This window comes from Haplochromis burtoni, unplaced genomic scaffold, assembly GCF_018398535.1.
Source record: "Haplochromis burtoni strain Fernald_Lab_line unplaced genomic scaffold, NCSU_Asbu1 Contig_24, whole genome shotgun sequence".
Taxonomy (NCBI): domain Eukaryota; kingdom Metazoa; phylum Chordata; class Actinopteri; order Cichliformes; family Cichlidae; genus Haplochromis; species Haplochromis burtoni.
The window spans coordinates 3,366,960-3,388,030 of NW_024582385.1; the positions used below are offsets into that span (position 1 = coordinate 3,366,960).

At 40.9% G+C, this 21,071-nt stretch overlaps 1 protein-coding gene across 1 annotated transcript; it reads left to right on the forward strand.

Moving 5' to 3' along the window:
• Nucleotides 1-16: 16 nt before the first annotated feature.
• On the forward strand, nucleotides 17-21,050 carry LOC102312823 (synaptotagmin-like protein 2). Its single transcript, XM_042218872.1, has 16 exons — nucleotides 17-493; nucleotides 1,028-1,276; nucleotides 1,534-1,688; nucleotides 2,405-2,528; nucleotides 3,698-3,767; nucleotides 3,856-3,940; nucleotides 7,197-7,304; nucleotides 7,721-7,788; nucleotides 7,871-7,951; nucleotides 8,250-8,410; nucleotides 8,571-8,673; nucleotides 10,011-10,172; nucleotides 10,249-10,345; nucleotides 10,426-10,531; nucleotides 11,761-11,966; nucleotides 20,782-21,050. Exons 2-16 carry the CDS (start codon nucleotides 1,176-1,178, stop codon nucleotides 20,928-20,930), a joined length of 1,776 nt encoding a protein of 591 aa, XP_042074806.1. The 5' UTR covers nucleotides 17-493; nucleotides 1,028-1,175; the 3' UTR covers nucleotides 20,931-21,050.
• Nucleotides 21,051-21,071: the final 21 nt, after the last annotated feature.

Sequence of the window (21,071 nt, forward strand, 5' to 3'; positions counted from 1 at the left end):
ACTGAGGTCTAGCAGGACAAGCACAGAGATGAGTCCACTGTCAGAGGCCATAAGAAGATCACTCCACCTGCCAAGTAAGACGCAAACCCATCCAGTATCACTGAATTCAGTGTTCAGTTCTCCTCTGCTCTTTTCCTAACCGCTCTCTCGCTCTGTCCACAGTCCCATCGTATCTCAGATACCACACTAGTCATCGCCCCTCTGAACTCAGAGGTTTATTTATTGACTGATTAAAGTCTCAGTTTGTTTGAGGTGAAGTTGTGCTGTAAGTGTGACAGTAACAAACTCGACACGCTACATGTTGATGCAAGGTTGATTCTCAGTGAGACGGTCTTCCTGAGACTAAAAGTGATATTCTGCAGAGTAAAACGTGGTGCAGACAGAACCTCCATCATCTGTCTGCCGCCTCCTTCAGCTGTCCTCTGAAGCTCCACCTTTCTACATCAGCCCAGGGCTTGTAGCTTAGCTTTCACTCAGGGCTCTACAGCAAGAGGTGAGTTGATTTCTTCCTAACTTCATACTCAGGAAATAGCAGAAACTATAACTCTAAATGGTTGAGATATCATTTTAATGCATCCATTGTATGTCCAGTCAAAAGTTAAGACTGATGTTGTGACTCCCGTAGTGTGTGAACGTGGAATTATGTATGAAACCATAGTAAAAGAGCATTAAAGCTCCTTTTCTATGTAACAAAGTTAGATTTTAAACTTTGTGCTCATATAAAAACTGTTGAAATGGTGCATATGTGCATAATATTATAGGCCGTCTGCTTTTTATGTGAAGCTTAAGTAAAGCTAACAAAGTAAAGCTAACACCAAAGCTGCTGAAGCTGCTGGACCGATCTATCTGTCGCTCTACTGCTTACTACTTTTGAATGCTAATAGAGAAGCAGGCTTTTCTGAATCAGGTGAAAGAATTTCCCCTCCCTCGTTTGATTCTTTCAGATTCAAGCACTGATGCAGAAACGAACCCAGCTAAAGAAAAATGTGTCCAGATGAAAAAAGTAACGTCTGAATTTCTGTCTTAGTATTTAGCTGTTCTACAACATGGATCAAACACAGCTGTTGTTGCCACTTGGTTTGACTTCAAGGATCAATAAAAGCATCTGTGAGCTTCAAGGAGAGCTACATGACTAAACACAACCTCAAAGCATCACACAAGGGGCGACTGTCACCATGATTGACCTGAGTTTCTTGACCAAAGAGGAACAGGAAACCATCCTGACTGTGCTGAAAAGAGATGCTGAGCTAAAGAAGCTTGAGGACCAACGTGTCCAGTGAGTCAGTCGTTCTATTGTTCAGTCACAGGAAAAATAAAGATATAGATTATGAAAACATTTAATTGGACAATTTGAGGTGCAGATAAAAATGAAACTCCTTCAATCTCTTATTATCACATATGTGTATACACACACACACACACACACACACACACACACACACTTAAATATGTATGTGTGTCTCCTGTACTATAAATGTAGTAAAGGGTAAGTTTATTAACTGTTATAATTTCCACTGATGTGGTTTCACTCAGAAACCTGCAGAAGTCCGTGATGAACAAAAGCCAGCTGAGATACTTGACTGGAGAATGGTTCTATGAGACGAAGCAGCTTCGCCATCAGGATCGCATCCATGGCTCTGACATCATCAGGGCCTCCATGAGGCGCACACTTAAACTGAAGACTATATGTAAGTCTGCTGCATCCTTCCAGAAGATGTGTGATACATTAAAATGCAAGATCTCTCCAAGCAAAGCCTGAAATCAAAGATTCAAAATATTTGTAACAATGAGTAGTTTTATTTTCCGACCGTTCCACACAGAGTCAGGCTGCATCTACAGATCCATCCAGACGTATTTATTAGTGGTGTTTTTGTCTTAGAACTCATGAAACCCAAACCGACCATTGTGTCTTTCATATTTTTGAATCACATACACCAACATTAATAAGGCAAGTGAGGCCTTTTGCTGTTGTTTTGCGTCTGTTTGTGATATTGTCGCTGACACACTAATGGCTCTTGGAGTAAATTTGGTAGGTCGGCCAATTCTGGGACGGTTCACTGTTTCACGTTTTCACAGCTGTGGATGATCTCTGTGGGTTCCCTGGACTCCAAATACCTTTGCAACCATTTCCAGACTGATAGATGTCATTCATCTATTTTCTTAATCATTCTTAAGTTTCTTTAGATCATGACATACTTTGTTAAGGATCTTTTAGCTTAGTTTACTTTGTCAGAAAGTTTCTGTTTAAGAGATTTATTGATTTAACACATAGACAGTAATCGACCTGGGTGTGGCTAGTGCAGTTAAACTCGGCATTAACAAAATATGGTTGTTTACAGTTGGATAACATTTTCCTCTAATTAAAAATAACTTCTTAACAGCAGTTGTGTGTGATGTGCTGCAGTGGAGCTCTCCCAGACGTCGGCTGAGAGGTGCAGCTTTGTCAGCACTGAAAGCAAAGACGTGTCCTTACCAGCTGTTTGCTGTGGTGTCCTTCAGGAGCCTCACATGGAGCTCAGCAATAATCAGTGAGTATAAGAAAGATAAACCAGCCAAGCAGCCGTGATTTCACACAAATCTGTTCTTTATCAATATTTTGACGCCTGAAGTTTTCATACACAGTTTGAACTGCACGCTTCTCTCTTACAATTAACACACAGTTCCTTACTTGAAAACATGGCAGTGTGGCAGTAAGCATAATATCTCTGGCTGATCTACTTAATTTAAATAATAATTTAAAGGGATTTTAAATCTGCGCAGTGGTTCGCACAGTTGCCATCTCCACCATGGCGCCAGGGCTGTGGTCGCCTGGGTATTTCAAGGTTTCCTCCCATAATCCAGGTTCTTTGAGCTCCATCACATGCTCCACTCCAGGATTATTTGCTCTTAACTGCTCGTTAGGGGACTTGTGCACTAAGTGATACTTAGTAACTCGCTCTGTACCGCTCACTAATCTCCTTACGAGGTCTTATATGTTCACGTTTTCCACTATTCTGGGGACAAGTCCCACAAATTCTTTGCTGCCATCAGTGAGATAAGATTTCAGACTCAAATGTTCTGCGTCAGGTCTGTGAGAGTCACTGGCTGCTGAAAAGCAAATAAGGTTTTGGTGTGTTTAATAAATGTATTTGAACGTATTAGTTATGACAGGTACAGTTAAGCTCTGGTGGTGCTTCTTGGTCCATGAGACTGCTTTTGCAGTTTGATGGAGTCCACGTGTGCCCAGCTAAATCTACTGGTGTGTAAAATGATGGTTTTTGTTTGATTAAGATCAAGGCCGAACTGTCAAACGAGTCCTTCACAGAACTGAAAACATCAACATTCACATTTCTTCTGCCAGTAAATTCACAAACAGCTGCTGTTTTTAGAAAACACTTCAAAGCCCAGGTTTGTTTGTTCAGTGTAAAGTTTTGTATGAATATTAAAGAAATATTTGTAAAAAGTTACATTTTGAATCTGAGTTCACTGTATGTAACTGAGTTTCTGTTTGTTCCATCCTATCAGAGGATTCACAGCCGTTTCTATGAGTCAGAGAACGTTTAGCTAATTTAGATCATTTTACTTACTGTTTTCCAGTGCACGTGTGTTATAAGGACAGCAGTGAGGTTACACTGGCACTTTCCACAAAAGTTAAAAAATGTGAATCTGTTTATCTCGACTTTTCTTTGTCAACACAGCACGTGTTCTTTGTTTACAGTTATCAACATCAGAACCTCGATGAAACCCAACAAGAAACTCTGAAATCAAATTCACAGCCTCGCATGAAGGTTTGTTTCTGCCCTGTAATTGAAAGAAATGACTGCAGTTTCATGTTACAGTGGCTGCATGTGTTGTGTTGTAATCTTTTTCTTGTAGCAGATTAGAAACCCGTTCAACAGCGAGCCTGAAAAGGAGAGTCAGGCATCGGATGAAGCAGTGAATCAAAGCCAAACAAAGGAATGTGAGTTATTATGGAAACATTATATTTTGGTTATTAGAATATATATTGTGACTTGAAGTGGATTATTCTATGAACAAGCCCGTCTGCCATAAACAGCATGTCTGACACGAGCAGCAGCTGGATGGCAGGTTAATGCTCACACTGGCTGCTTATTTCTTACAACTTTACCTTATTGTGTAACAAATTCTTTCTTAGTTTTTACTTTTGGAACTTTTACTTGTGGAAACAACGTTGAGCTGGGCTCTTGAATTCTCTGAATCACTTGCTGTAAAATGAGCAGTGAGCTGGGAGCAGAGATTTTCTCAGGGGTCATTAGAAGGAAAGGAAATCCAAATACCAGAGGCTGCCAGAGTAGCTAGGGAATTACAGAGATGTGCATTCCAGAGCTCTAATCTGTACTGCATGACTTTGGGTCTGGAAAACCTTCACAGAAATAATCAACCAAAGATAACAATGACAGTTAAGACACGGCACAATAGGTCATCTGGGGCCAGATGTACTAAACGGGGCAGAATTACATGTGAGCGCTATAACCAAATATGGCTGATAGGTGTGCAGGAACCAAGAGAGAAATAGAAATGCAACATGGATCTCAGTGCAGCTGGAGTGAAGGAAGCCTCAGTAATGAAGAAGTTTCCTTTCAGTCTCACTTGATATCATCAATCATTTGATCACAGAGAAAAATCTAATGGAGAGACGGTAACATCTTGATACAAAACCATGGTGGTGAGAGACACGGTTTCTCAGTCAGAGTCTAGACAGATGACAGCTGAGGAGATCCTGCAGTCCTGCAGCTGTACAGTCAACATGTTACCAGCTCGAAATCAAAGTGGAATCCAAGTATCAAGAAGTCCTAGCAAATCTGAATCTTTCACATTTGAAGAAGATGATGAAGGAATCAACATCTCAGACCTGCCACCCAAAGGTAATTCAACAGGAATCCTCCAGTGCTGAGGGATCCATGCAGGAAGGCTCTCTCTTTAAAACCTTACACAACAGCACTATGTTAGGCCACAGAAGGCTGCTGTTCCCTCTGTTTACCGACTGCACAGAGTGATGATCTACACAGACCCCAGAGTCCACTTAGAGGTTTTGTAGGACACCAAAGTGACAGTTTCACTGGTGGGAATCCTTCCAGTGTCAGATTGTGCAAAACAAATACAGACACTCCAGTCAAGACTCAGCTAGCAGGGCCTGCTTTGGGCAGATTCAGGCAGTGAGCTTTTACATCAAGATCATGACTGACAGATACAAATATTATTTCAATATTAGGTTTCCTGTTTTTACATATCACAAAAAGCACATAACATCACAGTGAGTCTAATTTGTAAGACATTAGTTTCCAAGTTTTTACTATTTGTTTTCTTTCATTGTTATACAACCTTTCTTTGAATGATTTCTGTCCATAACTGAAGAATAATAGTTTTTAGCTGTTGTTAGACTCTCCCAATGATAAATACACTATATACCAAAAGTATTCACTTAGCACATCCCAAATACTTGAATAGAGTGATGTGATATGAGTGAGACCAGATCAGAGTACAGTTATTGTTGTTATTAAGTGCATGTGCAATGGTGTGCAGAATTATGTAGAGTCCAGTCCTACACCTGGTTCAGGCCCAAATAGTCTGGGGGAAGAAACTCTTCCTCTTCACCTTGTTGGTCTTAAGTGAGCGGAAGTGCTTCCCTGACCTCAACAGTGAGAAGAGTCCATTTTCGGGACGAGAGAGGCATTTCATTATCTTCCTCTCTTTGCACCACTTAGACTGCAGGTTACCAACTTTCTGCAGATTCACTACAGACCTCCAAACTCCATGTGGCCTTCAGATTAGCTCAAGAGAAGTCTGTAGAAAGCTTCATGGAATGGGTTTCCATGTTCCGAGCAGTTGCATCCAAACCTGACGTCACTAAGTGCAAAGTGTCGGCTGCTTTGATGTCAAGCATGCTGCCGCTGGAATCTCGAGCATCGAAGCGACTTCTCTGGAGTGCCAAGTCACACTTCTCCATCCGTCAATCCCATGGATGAGTCTGGGTTTAGCAGTTGCCGGGAGAACTGTCCTCTGCCAAGTGTAAATTTTGATGGAGGTGGGATTATGATGTCGGGTTGTTTTACAGGAGCTGCGCTTGGCCACTTAGTAGGACAACTGTATGCTCCCAACTGTGTGGGAATAGTCTGGGGATGGCACTTTGCTGTTTCAACCTGACTGTGCAGCAGTGCACAGAGACTCCTGACCACAACCCGATAGACCACCCAAATACTGTAGCTCAGGAGGTAAAGCAGGTCGTCTCCTGATCAGGTTGGTGGTTCGATCCCAGACTCCTCAAGTCTGCATGCTGAGTATTCTTGGGCGAGATACTAACCCTGAGTTGCTCTCTGATGCGTCCATCAGAGTATGAATGAGGTTGGGTAGGAAGCACTCTAGTCCAGAACTCATTTGGCTCAGAGGGTAGGGCAGCTGCCATGAGACCCGGTGGCAGAGGTTCGAATCCTACCTGTGACAGTTGGTAGGAAGCACTGAAGCTAAGAAGAAAGTGAATGTGGCATTTTATATAAAGAGCTGTGGGAGAAAAGAGAAGCACCACATAAGAATCAGCTCATTTACACTTGGCAGTAGAGAGAGAGAGAGTGTGTGTGTGTGAGTGTGTGTGTGTGAGAGAGTGTGTGTGTGTGTGTGAGAGTGTGAGAGTGTGTGTGTGTGAGAGTGTGTGTGTGTGTGTGAGGTGTGTGTGTGTGTGTGTGTAGTGTGAGTGAGTGTGTGTGTGTGTGTGGTGTGTGTAGTGTGTGTGTGTGATGAGTAGTGTGTGTGAGAGTGTGTGTGTGAGTGTTGTAATTAGAGGTTACATGTCCAAGTGTAGAGTGTGTGAGAGAGTGTGATGGTGTGATGAGATGAGTGTGTGTGTGTGTGTGTGTGTGTGTGTGTGTGTGTGAGTGTGTGAGAGTGTGAGTGAGTGTGTGTGTGTGTGTGTGTGTGTGTGTGTGTGTGTTAGTTTAAGTAGTTTTCCCTTTTCTCTTCTTTCTGACTGTTGCGGCGTTGCTGACAGTAAAGTAAAAACACAGACTTGTTTGTCTCTACAGTGATTTTTTTTTTTTACATGTAAATCTGATTTTGATTGTAATATAGTTGATCTAACAAAGTAATTTGTTTTGTTTATTGTTGATGTTGATTGACAGAAAATAAATAATTGTTGCTTTGTGTATAAAAACTCAGCGTTGGTTCCATTTCCTACAGCTGATTTTTTTTTTTATTTGTGGTAGGTTCCAGGAGGAGCTCCAGTCCCATCACGCCAGCCCTGAAACGGTCATCCTCAAGGAGCAGGTCTTCATCCGAAAGTCTGGAAAATCTGACCCTAACCTCACAAACGAGTAACGACCATCACTGCACGTGCAACAGCACCCTTTAAAACTGAATCAGCAACATTAGTACATATCACTGCAGGCACAAGCAGCAGCAGTCCACTGCACACGTCAGTGTGTGCAGCTTATCTCTGTAGGTCAGAATGTAAATGTGACTGCTCGGTAATGGTAAAGATTTTCAGAGGTACAACAAAAGAAATCTTGACGCCGCCTTTCTAAGTGCTTTCTCGTGGTACCCAGAGAACCCAGTGCAATTCAAGCCAACAAATGCATCTAAGTATGGACGGTAATAAAGATAAACATGAAGTTATCTTTATACACATTTTAATCAGGATGCAAAAGATGGCTGAGCAGTGATTTCAACATCAGCATACTTTGTATTCATTGCACTGCACAATATTAAAATTCCTCTCTTCCACCAAAAGCTTCCAGACTCTCCAGCTCGAGGCCGATGAAAAGCAGCATGTCAGAACCCGTCCTTCTGTACAACAAGGTAAATTAGCCTTGCTTGACTCGTGCATGCTGAATGGAGCTGTACATTGTGTTTGACCTGGTGTTTCTCTTTGCTTGGACAGAAGGACAGTGGAGGCCCTCTGGAGACCAACATGAGAGCTGAAACAAACACCAGCAGCTCCACGTATAATCTAACGTCCTCTGTATGTCACATAATGCTTCCTAGTTGACACAATGTGTTGATTACATTGAAAGACTGGATGCTAATTTGTCGTGTAGATTATGTCACTTTTTAAAGATTAGAATGGAAAAACTGGTAGTTTGGTTTGTTTGCTAATGTGCAGATGCAATGTTGCTGTTATATGGGAGCAATAGACTGGAACCTGTTACAGAGTGAATAAACATACAATACACACAATACGAAAGTCACAGTTTTCACTTTAAATAAAAAGGCCCAAATATCAGAGACGTTTTTTTATTTCCTCTGTCATGACTGAACAGGTCAGCAGCAGCATTTATCCTGCAGACTCTGCTGAAATCAACGTCCAGGGAAGCATCCAGTTTGCTGTGAACTACATCCAGAAGCTTGGAGAGCTTCATATTTTTGTGATGCACTGCAGAGATCTGGCCACAGCTGACAGAAAGAAACATCGTTCTGACCCGTAAGTGCTGAACGCTGGAACAACCCCACGTTTAACGAACAGTTTGAAATATGAATCACATTTGCTAAAGATGTATTTCCTTGACATAAAGTGTCAAATATTCACTCTATAAAGTAAATCAAGTTTAGAACAAGAGTTTAACTCTGCTGTGCATTCACAGGTATGTGAAATGTTATCTTCTTCCAGACACAACTAAGCTGGGAAAGAGAAAAACCAGTGTAAAAAAGAAGACATTAAACCCCACCTACAGTGAAATCCTCACGGTGAGAGTGCCGTATTTAATCTTTTACACATGTCTGTTTGTGTAAACCCTGAACTCTTGTTCAGCTGAAAAAAATCAAATGAATTTATTCATTTTATTCAAAACGTGTCCGGTTGTACTTGTTTCATGATTCCAGCTGTTAAATTCACTGGCTGTGGTACGTTTCCTTTTATTAATACAACGTCTGCTCAGTGCACACCAGTTTTATAAACCCTCTTCAGAAAATGACTATTTCATGAAAGAAGTAGCTCATTCTTATACATCATTATCATGTACAACAAAAAGTTGGGATGGGGGCAACAAAACACCAGAAAACTGAGCAGTACTGAGAAGAGACAGGTTTTTCTTAAATTCAGTTTTCACCTAGTTTGGTTTACTAGCTCCTTACTTACTATAGGTCAGTAACATGACTGGATATGAAAAGGATACCTTTGAGAGGCAAGATTTAAAAAATGTGCAAAAAACTCCACGAATTGTGGGACGATTTTAGAAGAATATTCTTGAATGTAAAATTGTGGAAAAACTTTGAATATGTCATTATCAACAGTAGTTAAAATCATCAGAGAGTCCAAGAATCTGGAGAAATCTCATGCACAGAGATCTGAGGTTGTATTTATATAAGATCCAGTCAACAAGCAACTTTTAACAGGGAAAAACCACAGACTGACCACACAGAGGCAGCCAGCTGTCACAGCTGTCTCGTCTGAGAGCAGGATGGAGTGGTTGGACTTGTAACTGCAGATCAGAACCATGCAGCTATAGATCTACAGATATTTACATAAAGACACCAGGAGAGAGGTCAGAGAGGCAAAGCCCAAACTAAGGGGGAAAGATGACCCAGTCCATGACATTAGAAGCTTATAAATAACAATGAAAGAGAGAAAAGCAGAGGAGAGAAGGAACGCATCACATCTCAGGAGGCCTAACAGTTTAGCAGCAAAACTAAGGGGCTGTTCAGGATGATCTGGCCCTGAGTGCACATAAGCTTTAGCAAAAGGGAAATCTGAAGCCTTATGTTAAAAGTGTCTCCTGAAAATAGGATCTGGTTTCAAGGGAGAGGTGCCGAACTTTGAGACTCCAGGAAGCAAATAATCCTGCACCGTAAGAACAAAGTGCTCCACTGGTATTTCAAAAAATTCAAAATATTAGTTGTTCAAAGGAAGTATTATAAAGGACTAACCTTTGGTAATCGTGATGGGCATCCATGAGTCGAGTGCTACTTACATCGTTTTATGCTGACAATATTATAGAAACAGGATTTTACAGGATGGCATTTATATCTAAGGATGTGTTGTGAAAATGCTCTACTTCTGTTCATTGTCTTTTCCCGTTTTACAGTTTAAAGTAATGATGCAGGTGTTGAAAACTCAGAGTCTGAACGTTTCAGTGTGGCACGACAGCAGCTTCGGACGCAACCGATTCCTGGGTGACGTGAATCTGAATTTGTTGGAGTGGGACTTCAGCAACACGCAGATAAATGAATATGCATTAAAAACCAGGGTAAATGCTTAATTTCTCAAAGCATTATGTGAATATTGTCGCAGTTATTAGACATTTACTCAGCTTAATCCTTCAGGTGTCAGCACAAGCCTCAGCACCAGCTGCCTCGTGTCTTATCGACAGCAGAGCACAGATGAGAGTCGCTCTGAGATTCCTGCCGCAGACATCCCTCAGTGAGGCCTTCCTTTTGATCAGCTCTCTCCCTTTATGTTTATCATTTATATTACTTATTGTGGTCTTATTGCACGCACAGGTAGGAGAACATCTACAATGGAAAGCACTGAGGTGCAGATTTGGGTGAAAGACTGCAAGAATCTTCCGCTGGTTAGAGGCCTCATTATCGACCCATTTGTGAAATGGTAGGAAACAGTACACTGTTTGCTGAGATCCAAAGTCTGAACCTTGAAATAACAAAACCAAAATAAACCGTATTTTCTTGTTTAATTATGTTATTTCAATCAAACTGGTTTATTTCAAATAGTTTCTCCATTTAATTTCAATTCAGTTCAATTTTAGTTATACAGCGCCAAACCACAGCAACCTTAAGGTGCTTTATATTGTAAGGTAGACCCGACAATAAAACGTTAATAAAAATACATTTCAATCGAGACAGAGCGGAGACAGTTGTGTGATTGGTTGCAGTTGGAGTCCCAAAGCAGCAGCTAATTGTAAAAGTGAAGTAAACAAAGTGTCAAAGTGAGAACGCCTGCTTCCTGTAAAAGTATTACACAATTAACCAGTTAACTGATTATTTGTTTTACGTTAAGTGAACATCATCTAGTTTTGGACTAATGACCTTACAAAAGCAATTATTTGAAAATATCACTGATCCATTGCAGTGCACCCATCATCTGAAAATGAGAATTCTCAATAGCTCCACACCTGCCTGCAGCACATATTTGGCACAATATACAAACAGAGTGAAACCCAGAATGCAGAAGTCACAGAAGTCAAGTCAAAATCACAGCTTTACTGCTGGTAACAAAGGTGACAAAGAACAAAAGGCAAAATACAAACCTAAACAGGACATCGTCTACAATAAGGAGAACACAACACAGAGCGAGGCGCACACACTACATACACAAGAAAGTGATTAAGGGACGTGGAGACACGTGGGCACAAAGCTGAACTAAATCATGACTAATGCAACACAGGAAGCAACTCAAACGAGACTGAAGACTATCAAAGTAAAACAGGAAGTAACACACACTGAGACACATGAACTGAACAGTGAGACTTGGGATAAACAGACATGGAGACTCCGGGGACACGACTGGGAGACTGCACATAGAAAAGAAGTAACATCATGAGAAACCAAGACTAGAAGCAAAGATAAACTTAGAAGCACAAAGTAGTAATATTATATTCACAACAGACTTAAAGATAAATCATTTCTAAAATCCTAATGAAAGAATCATGAGTCCATAATACATTCAAAAACTGGGTCACAGACCCAGGACTGTGACTTATTTATTATTTACCATGTCTTATTTATTGATTTCATTATGATTACTTTGCACAAGTGTTTCAGTCCGTTCCTTCCAAATGAATTGTTTCCTTCTATCTCCTGCCTTTCCTGCTGCTGTAGTACTCTACGTCCTGATACAAGCCGGAGAAGCCGACAGAGAACTCGCGTAGTGACAAGGACAGCCAATCCCATGTTTAACCACACCATGGTGTATGACGGCCTCCGACCAGAGGATCTCAGGGAGGTCTGCATTGAGCTCACAGTGTGGGATCATGGCCGACTCGACAATCACTACATCGGTGGTCTGAGGCTTGGCCTGGGAACAGGTGAAAGTTTACTCCATTGTCAGACTATCAAGTACAAATGTGAGCTATGCAAACTCTTTTCCACCTGGCACTGAACCTGGCCTTCACTTCTCAACCCAGTACCCGGTCGTTAAGTGATGACGCGACGAATCCTACTTCCGGGCCTAAAGTAGCTGCGTTTAATATGGCTTTTGTGTTGTTAACATGTTTAATGTTTTGTATTTTCTTCTATTTGATCTCAAAAAGCTCCTAAAACAGTCAGTGATCACTGTTGACCTCCCTCGGCTTTTATTACCGCTAATCATTTATTTAAGCTCAGTTTTTAAAACCTTAGGATGTAACTACAGCCCAGCCCATGCAGCAGTATATGAATGACTAACCTCGTATTGTGGATGGATTATCTCAGTTGTTCTCCTGGCTGAAGTTTGGTCCTTTTACAGCATCCTGCCATGCGATTACATTTGTTCCTGACCACCGAGAACACTCACGTTAACTTTTATCGAGTGGAAAAAAAGTTAGCTTGTTTATATTATGCTAACATAGCTGTGTCGCTAGCGGTCACGTAGCACATCATTATATACCAGCTAGCCCAACTTCAGTAACCCTACAAACGTCACTGCTGTTTAGTTTTCTGTCTTCATTTATGTTGGAAGTGATAACAGAGCTGTACGTTTAATTTGTTTCCAAAACCCCGCAGTCAGGACATGCTATATTGTATTTAGATAGAAGCTAGCGAGCTAACTCCCTGCTAACTTCTAACTCCGTTAAATGTCATAAATTCCGTTTTCATGGATGCCTGGATGTTAAACTCAATTGTTACACCTGGTAGAGCAGAACGCTGATCATTTTATTAAAGATGAAAGACTTTAGACAGTTTTTCAACTCTCAGTAATGCCATAGTGATCGTTTGATATATGGACCTGCAGCGGAGTTTAGGCCCAGACACGGCTAGTGACGTCAGACTGAACAACCGGATGCACTCAATACTACATGATAGGGGGGGCTCAGGTTTCACAATGAGCTCACCCGAAACCCTGGCTGATTGTGACCACACCCATTTTCACACCTTGGCTCAGCGATAGTAGAGGATCATCAGGGGGTCCTTTTGTCCCTCTGTGGGGGAAACTCCCACTAGGTTTAAATCTGGGACTCTCCACCATTTGACCTTAGAACTGAAGAAGCTTCTCGGATGAGAGGTGAAACGTCTTCAAGCAACTTAAAGAAGTCCAGACGCTTTTCTTTCCAAGCTCCTTAGAGAATATAAGGAGGAGAAAGCAAAGGAAGCCCTGTTGTCAAAGGGTCAGAGGGAAGTTACACTGTGGTCTACAGTAGACCAGAGGTGGGCAAACTGTTTGGCACAAGGGCTTTAAAGACAGGCCAGGCGAGGTGTATGGGGATGGGGTAAAGTAACCTAATTTACGCCATCCCCACATAAGGTAAGTTACGTGCGTACTTTATTCAATATTACTGGGAACCGTATTGTTGGTCACAGTATCGATGCTTGGTGTCAGTTTAGTTGTGGCAATTCTCAGGACAGCTTTTGGTGTTCATCAGTTTTCTGGGCTTTGCGCTTTATTAAGATAACTCTTTATTGTCATTGCACAGTCATCCATAGTACAATAGTACAATGAAATAGGAAAACTGTCCCACGTCGGCACTACCACACCACACAGTAACTTAAGTAATAAAAAGAAGAAAAATTAGTGTATATTTATTGCACATTGTTCTAAATATAAATATTATTATTGTTATTGTTGTTACCCCCTAAAAAAGTCTAGGGAGGCATCCAATCAGGTCAGCTGTTAGCATTGATCAGGGCTGTTGCCCTGTTGTAGAAGCTGTCCTTGAGTCTGTTTGTCCCGGACCTCAGCAGCCTGAACCTCCTGCCAGACGGCAGCAGCTTATACACCCGGTGTCCTGGGTGTGTGCAGTCCTGTAGGATGCTGCGTGCCCTCTTGAGACAGCGAGTGCTGTACAGGTCCTTCAGGGAGGGAAGAGGATGTCCAACGATTTTTTGGGCCATATTAATGACCCTCTGGAGTGCCTTTCTTTGTACTGTGGTGCAGCTGGAAAACCACACACAGATGCAATGCAGCAGCGGTAGAAGATGGTCAGCAGCTCCTTCAGTCAATGGTCAATGGTCAATGGTAACTTTATTGTCCCTGATGGGAAATTGATTCGCAGTATGTCAAAACAAACAACAAACATACAACCAACACATCACGTACACTCATTAAAAAAATACTATAATATAATATAAGCCTGATAAAACAACCTAGATTTTCCATCGAAAAAAGTGCAATGTGCAATGGCAACAAAACTTACAATTTAGTGTTGTTAATTAAGATAATAGCACTAGGTACAAACGACAATTTGTGTCGCTTTGTCTTCACTGCAGTCATTTTATAACGACGACCTGATGGAAGCAGTTGAAAATCGTTAAAGAGAGGATGATCTGAACACAACAGGACAGAAGTTGCCTTCCTCAGCACCTGCCTGTTATAAAAGTCCACAAGCTGGACCTGAGACCTCCCTGAAATCTTGCCCGCCACTTTAACCAGATTGTTAAGTCTGGTCTTATTATCCAGGTCCATTTTTCTGAGGATTCTCAGAAAGTGGAGACGCTGTTGGGCCTTCTTCCAAACCACAGAGGTATTGGAGCTCCATTGGAGGTCTGTGTCTATGTGCACACCCAGGAACATGAAACTGGACACCCTTTCCACGCACTCCCTGTTGATGCTGACAGGCTGCAGCTCAGACTTCCTCCTTCTGAAGTCGACTATCGGCTCTTTTGTCTTGGTGGTATTGAGGTCCAGGTTGTTGTCTGCACACCAATCTGCCTCTGAACCTCAGCTCTGTACACCGTCTCATCTCCCCCAGAGATGGTGTTCAGTGAAAGTTTGCTCACACATGTAAGCAAACCTCCAAGTCTCTTGGAGGTTTGGAGGCTGCAGTTTTATCCAGTTTCATGGAGTTAAACTTTAGAAACTTCTTTAGAATAGAGTAATACTAAAGATCTATCAGTTTACATTGTAACTACTGTAGTGCTGTCTGAGGGTCCAGTGACACTAACTGAAGTCAATTCTCAGTCTTTTCAAAATCTGAGAATTGGCTGCAGAGTTCTCTGTGCAGATCTTCCCTGTTTCAGAGGAAACGAGCGAATGTGTCGCCCAACATTTGTCTTGAGAATGAAGCAAATCATTGTGGCTTTGAAGGCTTTCACATTATATTTCATGCACAAATTGATGTTTCTGTTGTAGCTTTGTGTTCTGCACATTCATGCATGTATCTCCTGTTTTGAACTTCGGCACTTGCTGAGATACTCATCCCAAAGTCAACAAGTCGGCCTTAGAGTGGTAAAGTAAGTTGTGGTGGTCAGCATTAGTTTGTGCAGAGGAAAAATACATCCAACTCCAGGTTTTCCTCTTTCACTTTATCCTGGATTCTTGTCAGCAGCTCAATGTTTTTTACCGTCAAGTTCAGCAATACATCTGCAGTGACCTTCACAAGTTTACGCCATGGGTGTTTATATCGTGACGTGGACAGTACAACCACAAGCAGTAATACTCCTGGGAAACATTTAGGAAAACTGGTGGGAATGTCTTGTGTATCCGGTATGGGGCGCTGTCATTTACAGACTGACTACACTTTATATTCAAACCTTTTAAATGTTTTTAAAAGAGTTTCTGTGACTATACAGAATCATAATGTTGAAGCTTTCATGCAGATATTCACTTACAGCAAATAAAGCAGAGGTTTTGATTAGGGCTGGGTATCGTCACTGATTTCTAGAATCGATTCAATTCCGATTCACAAGGTCCTGAATCGATTCGATCCACGATTCGATTCGATTCGATTCGAATCTGGGAAATTTTGACAGTCAGAAATATTATAATTCAGATCAGTACATTTACATATTTTTGTATCTATAAAAAGAAAGCTGACACTTGTGAGACTTTATCAAAGGTGTGAGCATCACAGCAGAGGCCTTTGTGTCAAAGTAGCTGAAGATACAACACAGAAAAACATGAAACAAAAGAAAACCATTATTCAGCATATGAACATTACCTCTGAAGTTACAGAGGTTTTATTAGAGACACAGCGTTTTGCATTTTGTATAATTTTAAGTTTAAGTTTGCTCAGTATTGAACGGCAGAAATGAGGTTTTCTTTTCGGAAGTATGTAAAACAAAAAAAAAAACAGCGTCCGACAGCGCTGTAAACAACGGTAGACTTGTGCGTAACAAGCAAGCGAATAATGCAGAAAACAGATTTTTAGACGGGAAACTGTTGTTGAGAGAGAGAGAGAGAGAGAGAGAGAAAATCACACCATGCACTGAAGTGTGATTTTATCCTGGTGGAAGCAAAACAGTAAAAGTCAGAGTGAATTCATGACGATGTTTATGTGAAGCGTAGTTTGGATCTTCTTTTGCTGCTGGTTCAGTCAATATTGTTTGGAGAGAGATAAAACTAACAGCTTTAGAATCGGCGCATAAAGGGCGTAAACACAAAGCGTGGACCCGCCGACAGATCAGAATCAGCGAGCTGTCGGCTTTCAGCCCGACCGTGTCCGTGCGGTCAGGTGAGAAAGGCGACATCTCACTGATTCTGATCCGCGGGTCCACGCTGTGTGTTTATGTCTTTGTGCAGAATCTGTGTTCCTGCTCTCATTTACTGTTTTAGCTGTTTGGTGGTTGTTGAAATTTTGAGGTTTCACCTGAGATTCTGGCGTTTCAGGAAAAATAAATTTATATTAAAAAATCGATTCAGGATTTTAATGAATCGATTTCACGTTATCCAAGCCAAAATCGATTTTAATCGATAAATCGATTATAAAAACCCAGCCCTAGTTGTGCTCACCAAACAAGCACGATAGAAGGCAGAAAATGATGCTGCCACTTTATGGTTATTGCTGATTTATTTTGTTTGAAGCACAAATTTATTGTTAAACTGCGCTGCTAATGTTTTTATTTAGTAAAATTCAGTTCATTATTTAGTGGTCCTGTCAGAGAAAGGTGCGTTTGGGATACAACAGGTCAGGCAAAGAGCACTCTGATAATCATGGATCTTTGTGCATTTCTCTCAAACATGGCAGGAATATGTGCTGCTCTGCTGTCTAAGCCAGTGGTTCTCGAACTGTGCACAGCCAGTACCACCTCAGAAAATATATGGCCCTTAGAGTGCCACCCTTATGATGAAAGTACAGTAGTATCAGCCTATTTAACAACATATACAGTTTACACGAGACTATTTTATTTCTTATATGAATGTTATTTAACTGCCATAAACAGTCATAAAATTGACTGAAATGTCCATCATGTGACAAAATGACTGCATTAAAACATTCAACAGCTTCATGAAAACAATCGAAACAGAAACAACAAATTTCCCACTTGTGGCACTAACAAAGATTGATCTTATCTTATTTGGTGGTCATTGGCAACTTGGCCTCCGTACCTAAAGGGACGTGCATGGCTCTGTAAACACACCTTCAGCCTTAGAGGCGAGTGAAGAGCCGACCTTCTCATAGATACGTGGTGCAAATGGAAAGAGAAAGCACACGGCCGTGTCTGAAAGTGCCGGGTATTCGCTGTGTAGTGAACCCTGAGATGGTTTCATGCATTCATTACTAAGAACATCGCCGCACTCTGCCCACAGCGTCCTGGGCTCATCCTCTGTCCCACTCCAAAAGAATCTGAACTTGATGTGACTTCAATCACGTCTTCACTGTTTTGCGTCGTTTGATGCTATCACGCACCAGAAGTTTCACGGGTATTGCGGAAGTTGCTACTCGCACTTGTGCTGGGTTCACTGTCGTCGGCTTCAGTTTCTGCTGTGCTGGTCAAAATATTCACTACAGTTCTCCTTTTGATACTTCCTGTTTGGAGCCAGGATCGCTTCGCTTTTGAACTGTCATTTTTCATGCGTCCACTTGCCATCACGACTCAGTTTGTCAACCCTTTGAGCTACTGGTTAGGTTGGCCTAGTCAGCGTGCCTGTTGAACACAGCTTTTAAAAAAAAAAGACAAAATCTAGTTTAAACTCAATTTCGGTTATCTTGCAGTAAAGAACATTTAATGTATGCATATTTTAAATAATTATTTAATCTTAAAAAAAGTCTTGAAGACTTCCTGCGTACCACTAGAGGGAGCCCATGTGCCATCAGTGGTACGCGCACCACAGATTGAGAACGACTGTTTAAGCAAAGAAACTAAATGAACTAAATGTCAGATCATTCAATCAAGTGGAAAGGACTCTGCATATTTTTAAGTTGCACTTTATTATAAATTGAAGATGATGTCACAAGGTTTACAGATATATTAACTCCAGTTTTATTAACATACCATATATTCTGTTATACTGTGATTACATTTTTGTAAAGGATGAAACACATCAGTGGGATTCACACAGGTGGCATCCACTGAATAATGCCAAAGTAAGCAGGCATTACTGTGATCTTTGCCGCCATGACTGTTAATTAGTTTGGAAAGCCAGCGCTTAAATGGACTACCACACAGTGCTCCCACAGCAGCTTTTCACTGGCCTCATTAATCACCCAGAATGTTTAAACGAGCGTTTCCAGTTTAGAACTGCATTTAAGAAAACTCTGACCTCAGAATATCACTCTTCTTATCATTGGTAATTTTGAGAGCATGTGCTCTCCTCAGGAGAAATTGTCACTTTCAACAAAAACTAAACATTCAAGTAGGAAAACCTTAAATGTTTGGACATCACAGTAATCTAGACATCACTTTATTGGTGGTCTTCTAATGTCCATTTTTGTGAAAGGCAGGAGGTGCTTGGAAGGCACAAAGGTTGCTTTGTGACTGCCACACGCAGTCCTGTGAGTTAGCCCAAACAGCTCATAAGAGTTACACACCCATCTGCATACATCAAGCTAATACTGGTCTAATACACTGGTGCAGCCCGAGGGGAGAGGCCACCATCCCCACGACTGATGCTGATGTTAACGTGTTTAAGTTACAGTCTGATAACAGCTGTTCCAGTTAACTTGTGTTCATGTCTCACTGTTATTCTTAATGTACAACGGGAATCACAGCTGTGTTTGTTCGGTGTGGCTAGCAATGAGCACAATGGCTGAGACTGATGTGCCTCTGGTCACTGTTTCTGTTTGGTTGATGCTAATAAAGCCTTTTTTTTTGTTTGATTGGTGTAAAGCAGCGGTCCCCAACCCCCGGGCCTCGGACCGGTCCGTGAGTCGTTTGGTACCGGGCCGCGAGAGTTGAGGCTCAGGTGTGAAATGTCTGGTTTTCAGGGTTTTTATCGGTTTTCAGCGTTATTTTGTTATAGTTTTTATCGTTTACTCGGTTTTCCTGGGTCTTTTCACGTGTGTTATGAATAAATCTTTTTTTTTTCGGTACCGGTACTAGTTTTATTTTGTTGTATTTATCCGCGACACCTTAAAGGCCGGTCCCTGAAAATATTGTCGGGCATAAACCGGTCCATGGCGCAAAAAAGGTTGGAGACCGCTGGTGTAAAGAACACAGGACCTGCAAGTACAGGCAGAGCTTTAGGCAGCTATATGTGGCTCAAGACTTTTGCAAGGAAATTTAAAGGATAAATATTTGTTTGTAACAGTAAAAATGTAGTTTATGCTCATAATTCAAACTGAAGTGTGAACTAGTAATAAACTAACAAACAATGAGCTCAATGAAAAATGATGTTTTAGCAGCCTCACACACAACCTCCACATCTGGATCTCTGAGGAATATTTTATTCTTTATTACATTTTCTTTTAAATTGTGTAAATTTATTAGATTAAAATGAAATTGAATGGGAATAGTTTTAGTGATCTGCAGTGCAAAATGTCTGAATATAAAACTGACTGTAAAAAAACCTTTTTACATTTTAACAGGTGAAAATATTTAAAATGAATGAAAGTTGTCATAGAATGTGAAATTAAATTCAGTTTCATTTATAAACATCCAAATTACAGCAACAATAACCTCAAGAGGCTTTATTTTTAACCCTAAGGGGAAAGGTAACGACCCGAGTCAAAGCTTTTGTGAAGAAAGCGCTCTTGATGCCGAGTAAAAGGATGTGTTTGTAGTCGAAAGGAGGAGGGAGGACTCCCGACAGCTGCATCTATAGCTTCGGCCTCTTGATGAAACCTGTCATACAAATCCCTCTGTGACCTCAGAATTGTCATTAATGCCTCTAACAAACATCAGGAGCTGAGCTGTGTCTTAATGTATGATGTCTTGATGTTGGAATCATAAATATGTGAGCGTGGACAGAATAAATTTGCCTTGGTAAAGGTTAGAAGTGTTTGGAGTGCATCATCTAGTGACATCTACCTGGTATTGCAGGAAAATGCAGCCAAACACAGGAAAAAGTCAAACATAATAATAAAGACGTGAGAAAGTTGATTAAAAGACATATCAATAATTTAAAGTTATTGATAATAAATATTTAACTTTTTAGGGAAATTTTGTAGTTTTGTAAATGTTTGATAGGCTGGATTAAACAGCCTAACTGGCCATCGTTTGTCCACAAATGCCATAAAGTTAAAGGTCAAACTTTGAACATATTGTGTCTAACTTTTCATAGTCCTTACTTTAGTTTGTTTAAAGTTTTACTGCAATGTTCCCTGTTAATTCCTATTCATTTTACCCTAACGACAGGACAAATAATACATTTCACCTTTAGATAGTATCTTCAAATTTATGTCACTATTAATAGATTTTATTGTAAAATTTTTTATTATCATTTTTGCCTGTTGCTCCATCTTTTACTCTTCTACTGGATATAAACGCCAATACAGTACATCGTGTCACTCAATGAAATCAGTGTAATGTCTGTGCTTGTCTGTGCAGGGGAGAGTTACGGTGTGGAAGTGTCTTGGATGGATTCAACGACAGATGAAGCTGATTTATGGCAGAGGATGTTACGCTCTGATGGTGAATGGGTGGAGGATGTTTTACCTCTGAGAATGCTGATGATGCCAAAGAGCATTTCAAAGTGACACTGTATCAAATGTATTGATTAATGTGTAGAAATTACACAGCACAGTACAGGGAGTGCAGAATTATTAGGCAAATGAGTATTTTGTCCACATCATCCTCTTCATGCATGTTGTCTTACTCCAAGCTGTATAGGCTCGAAA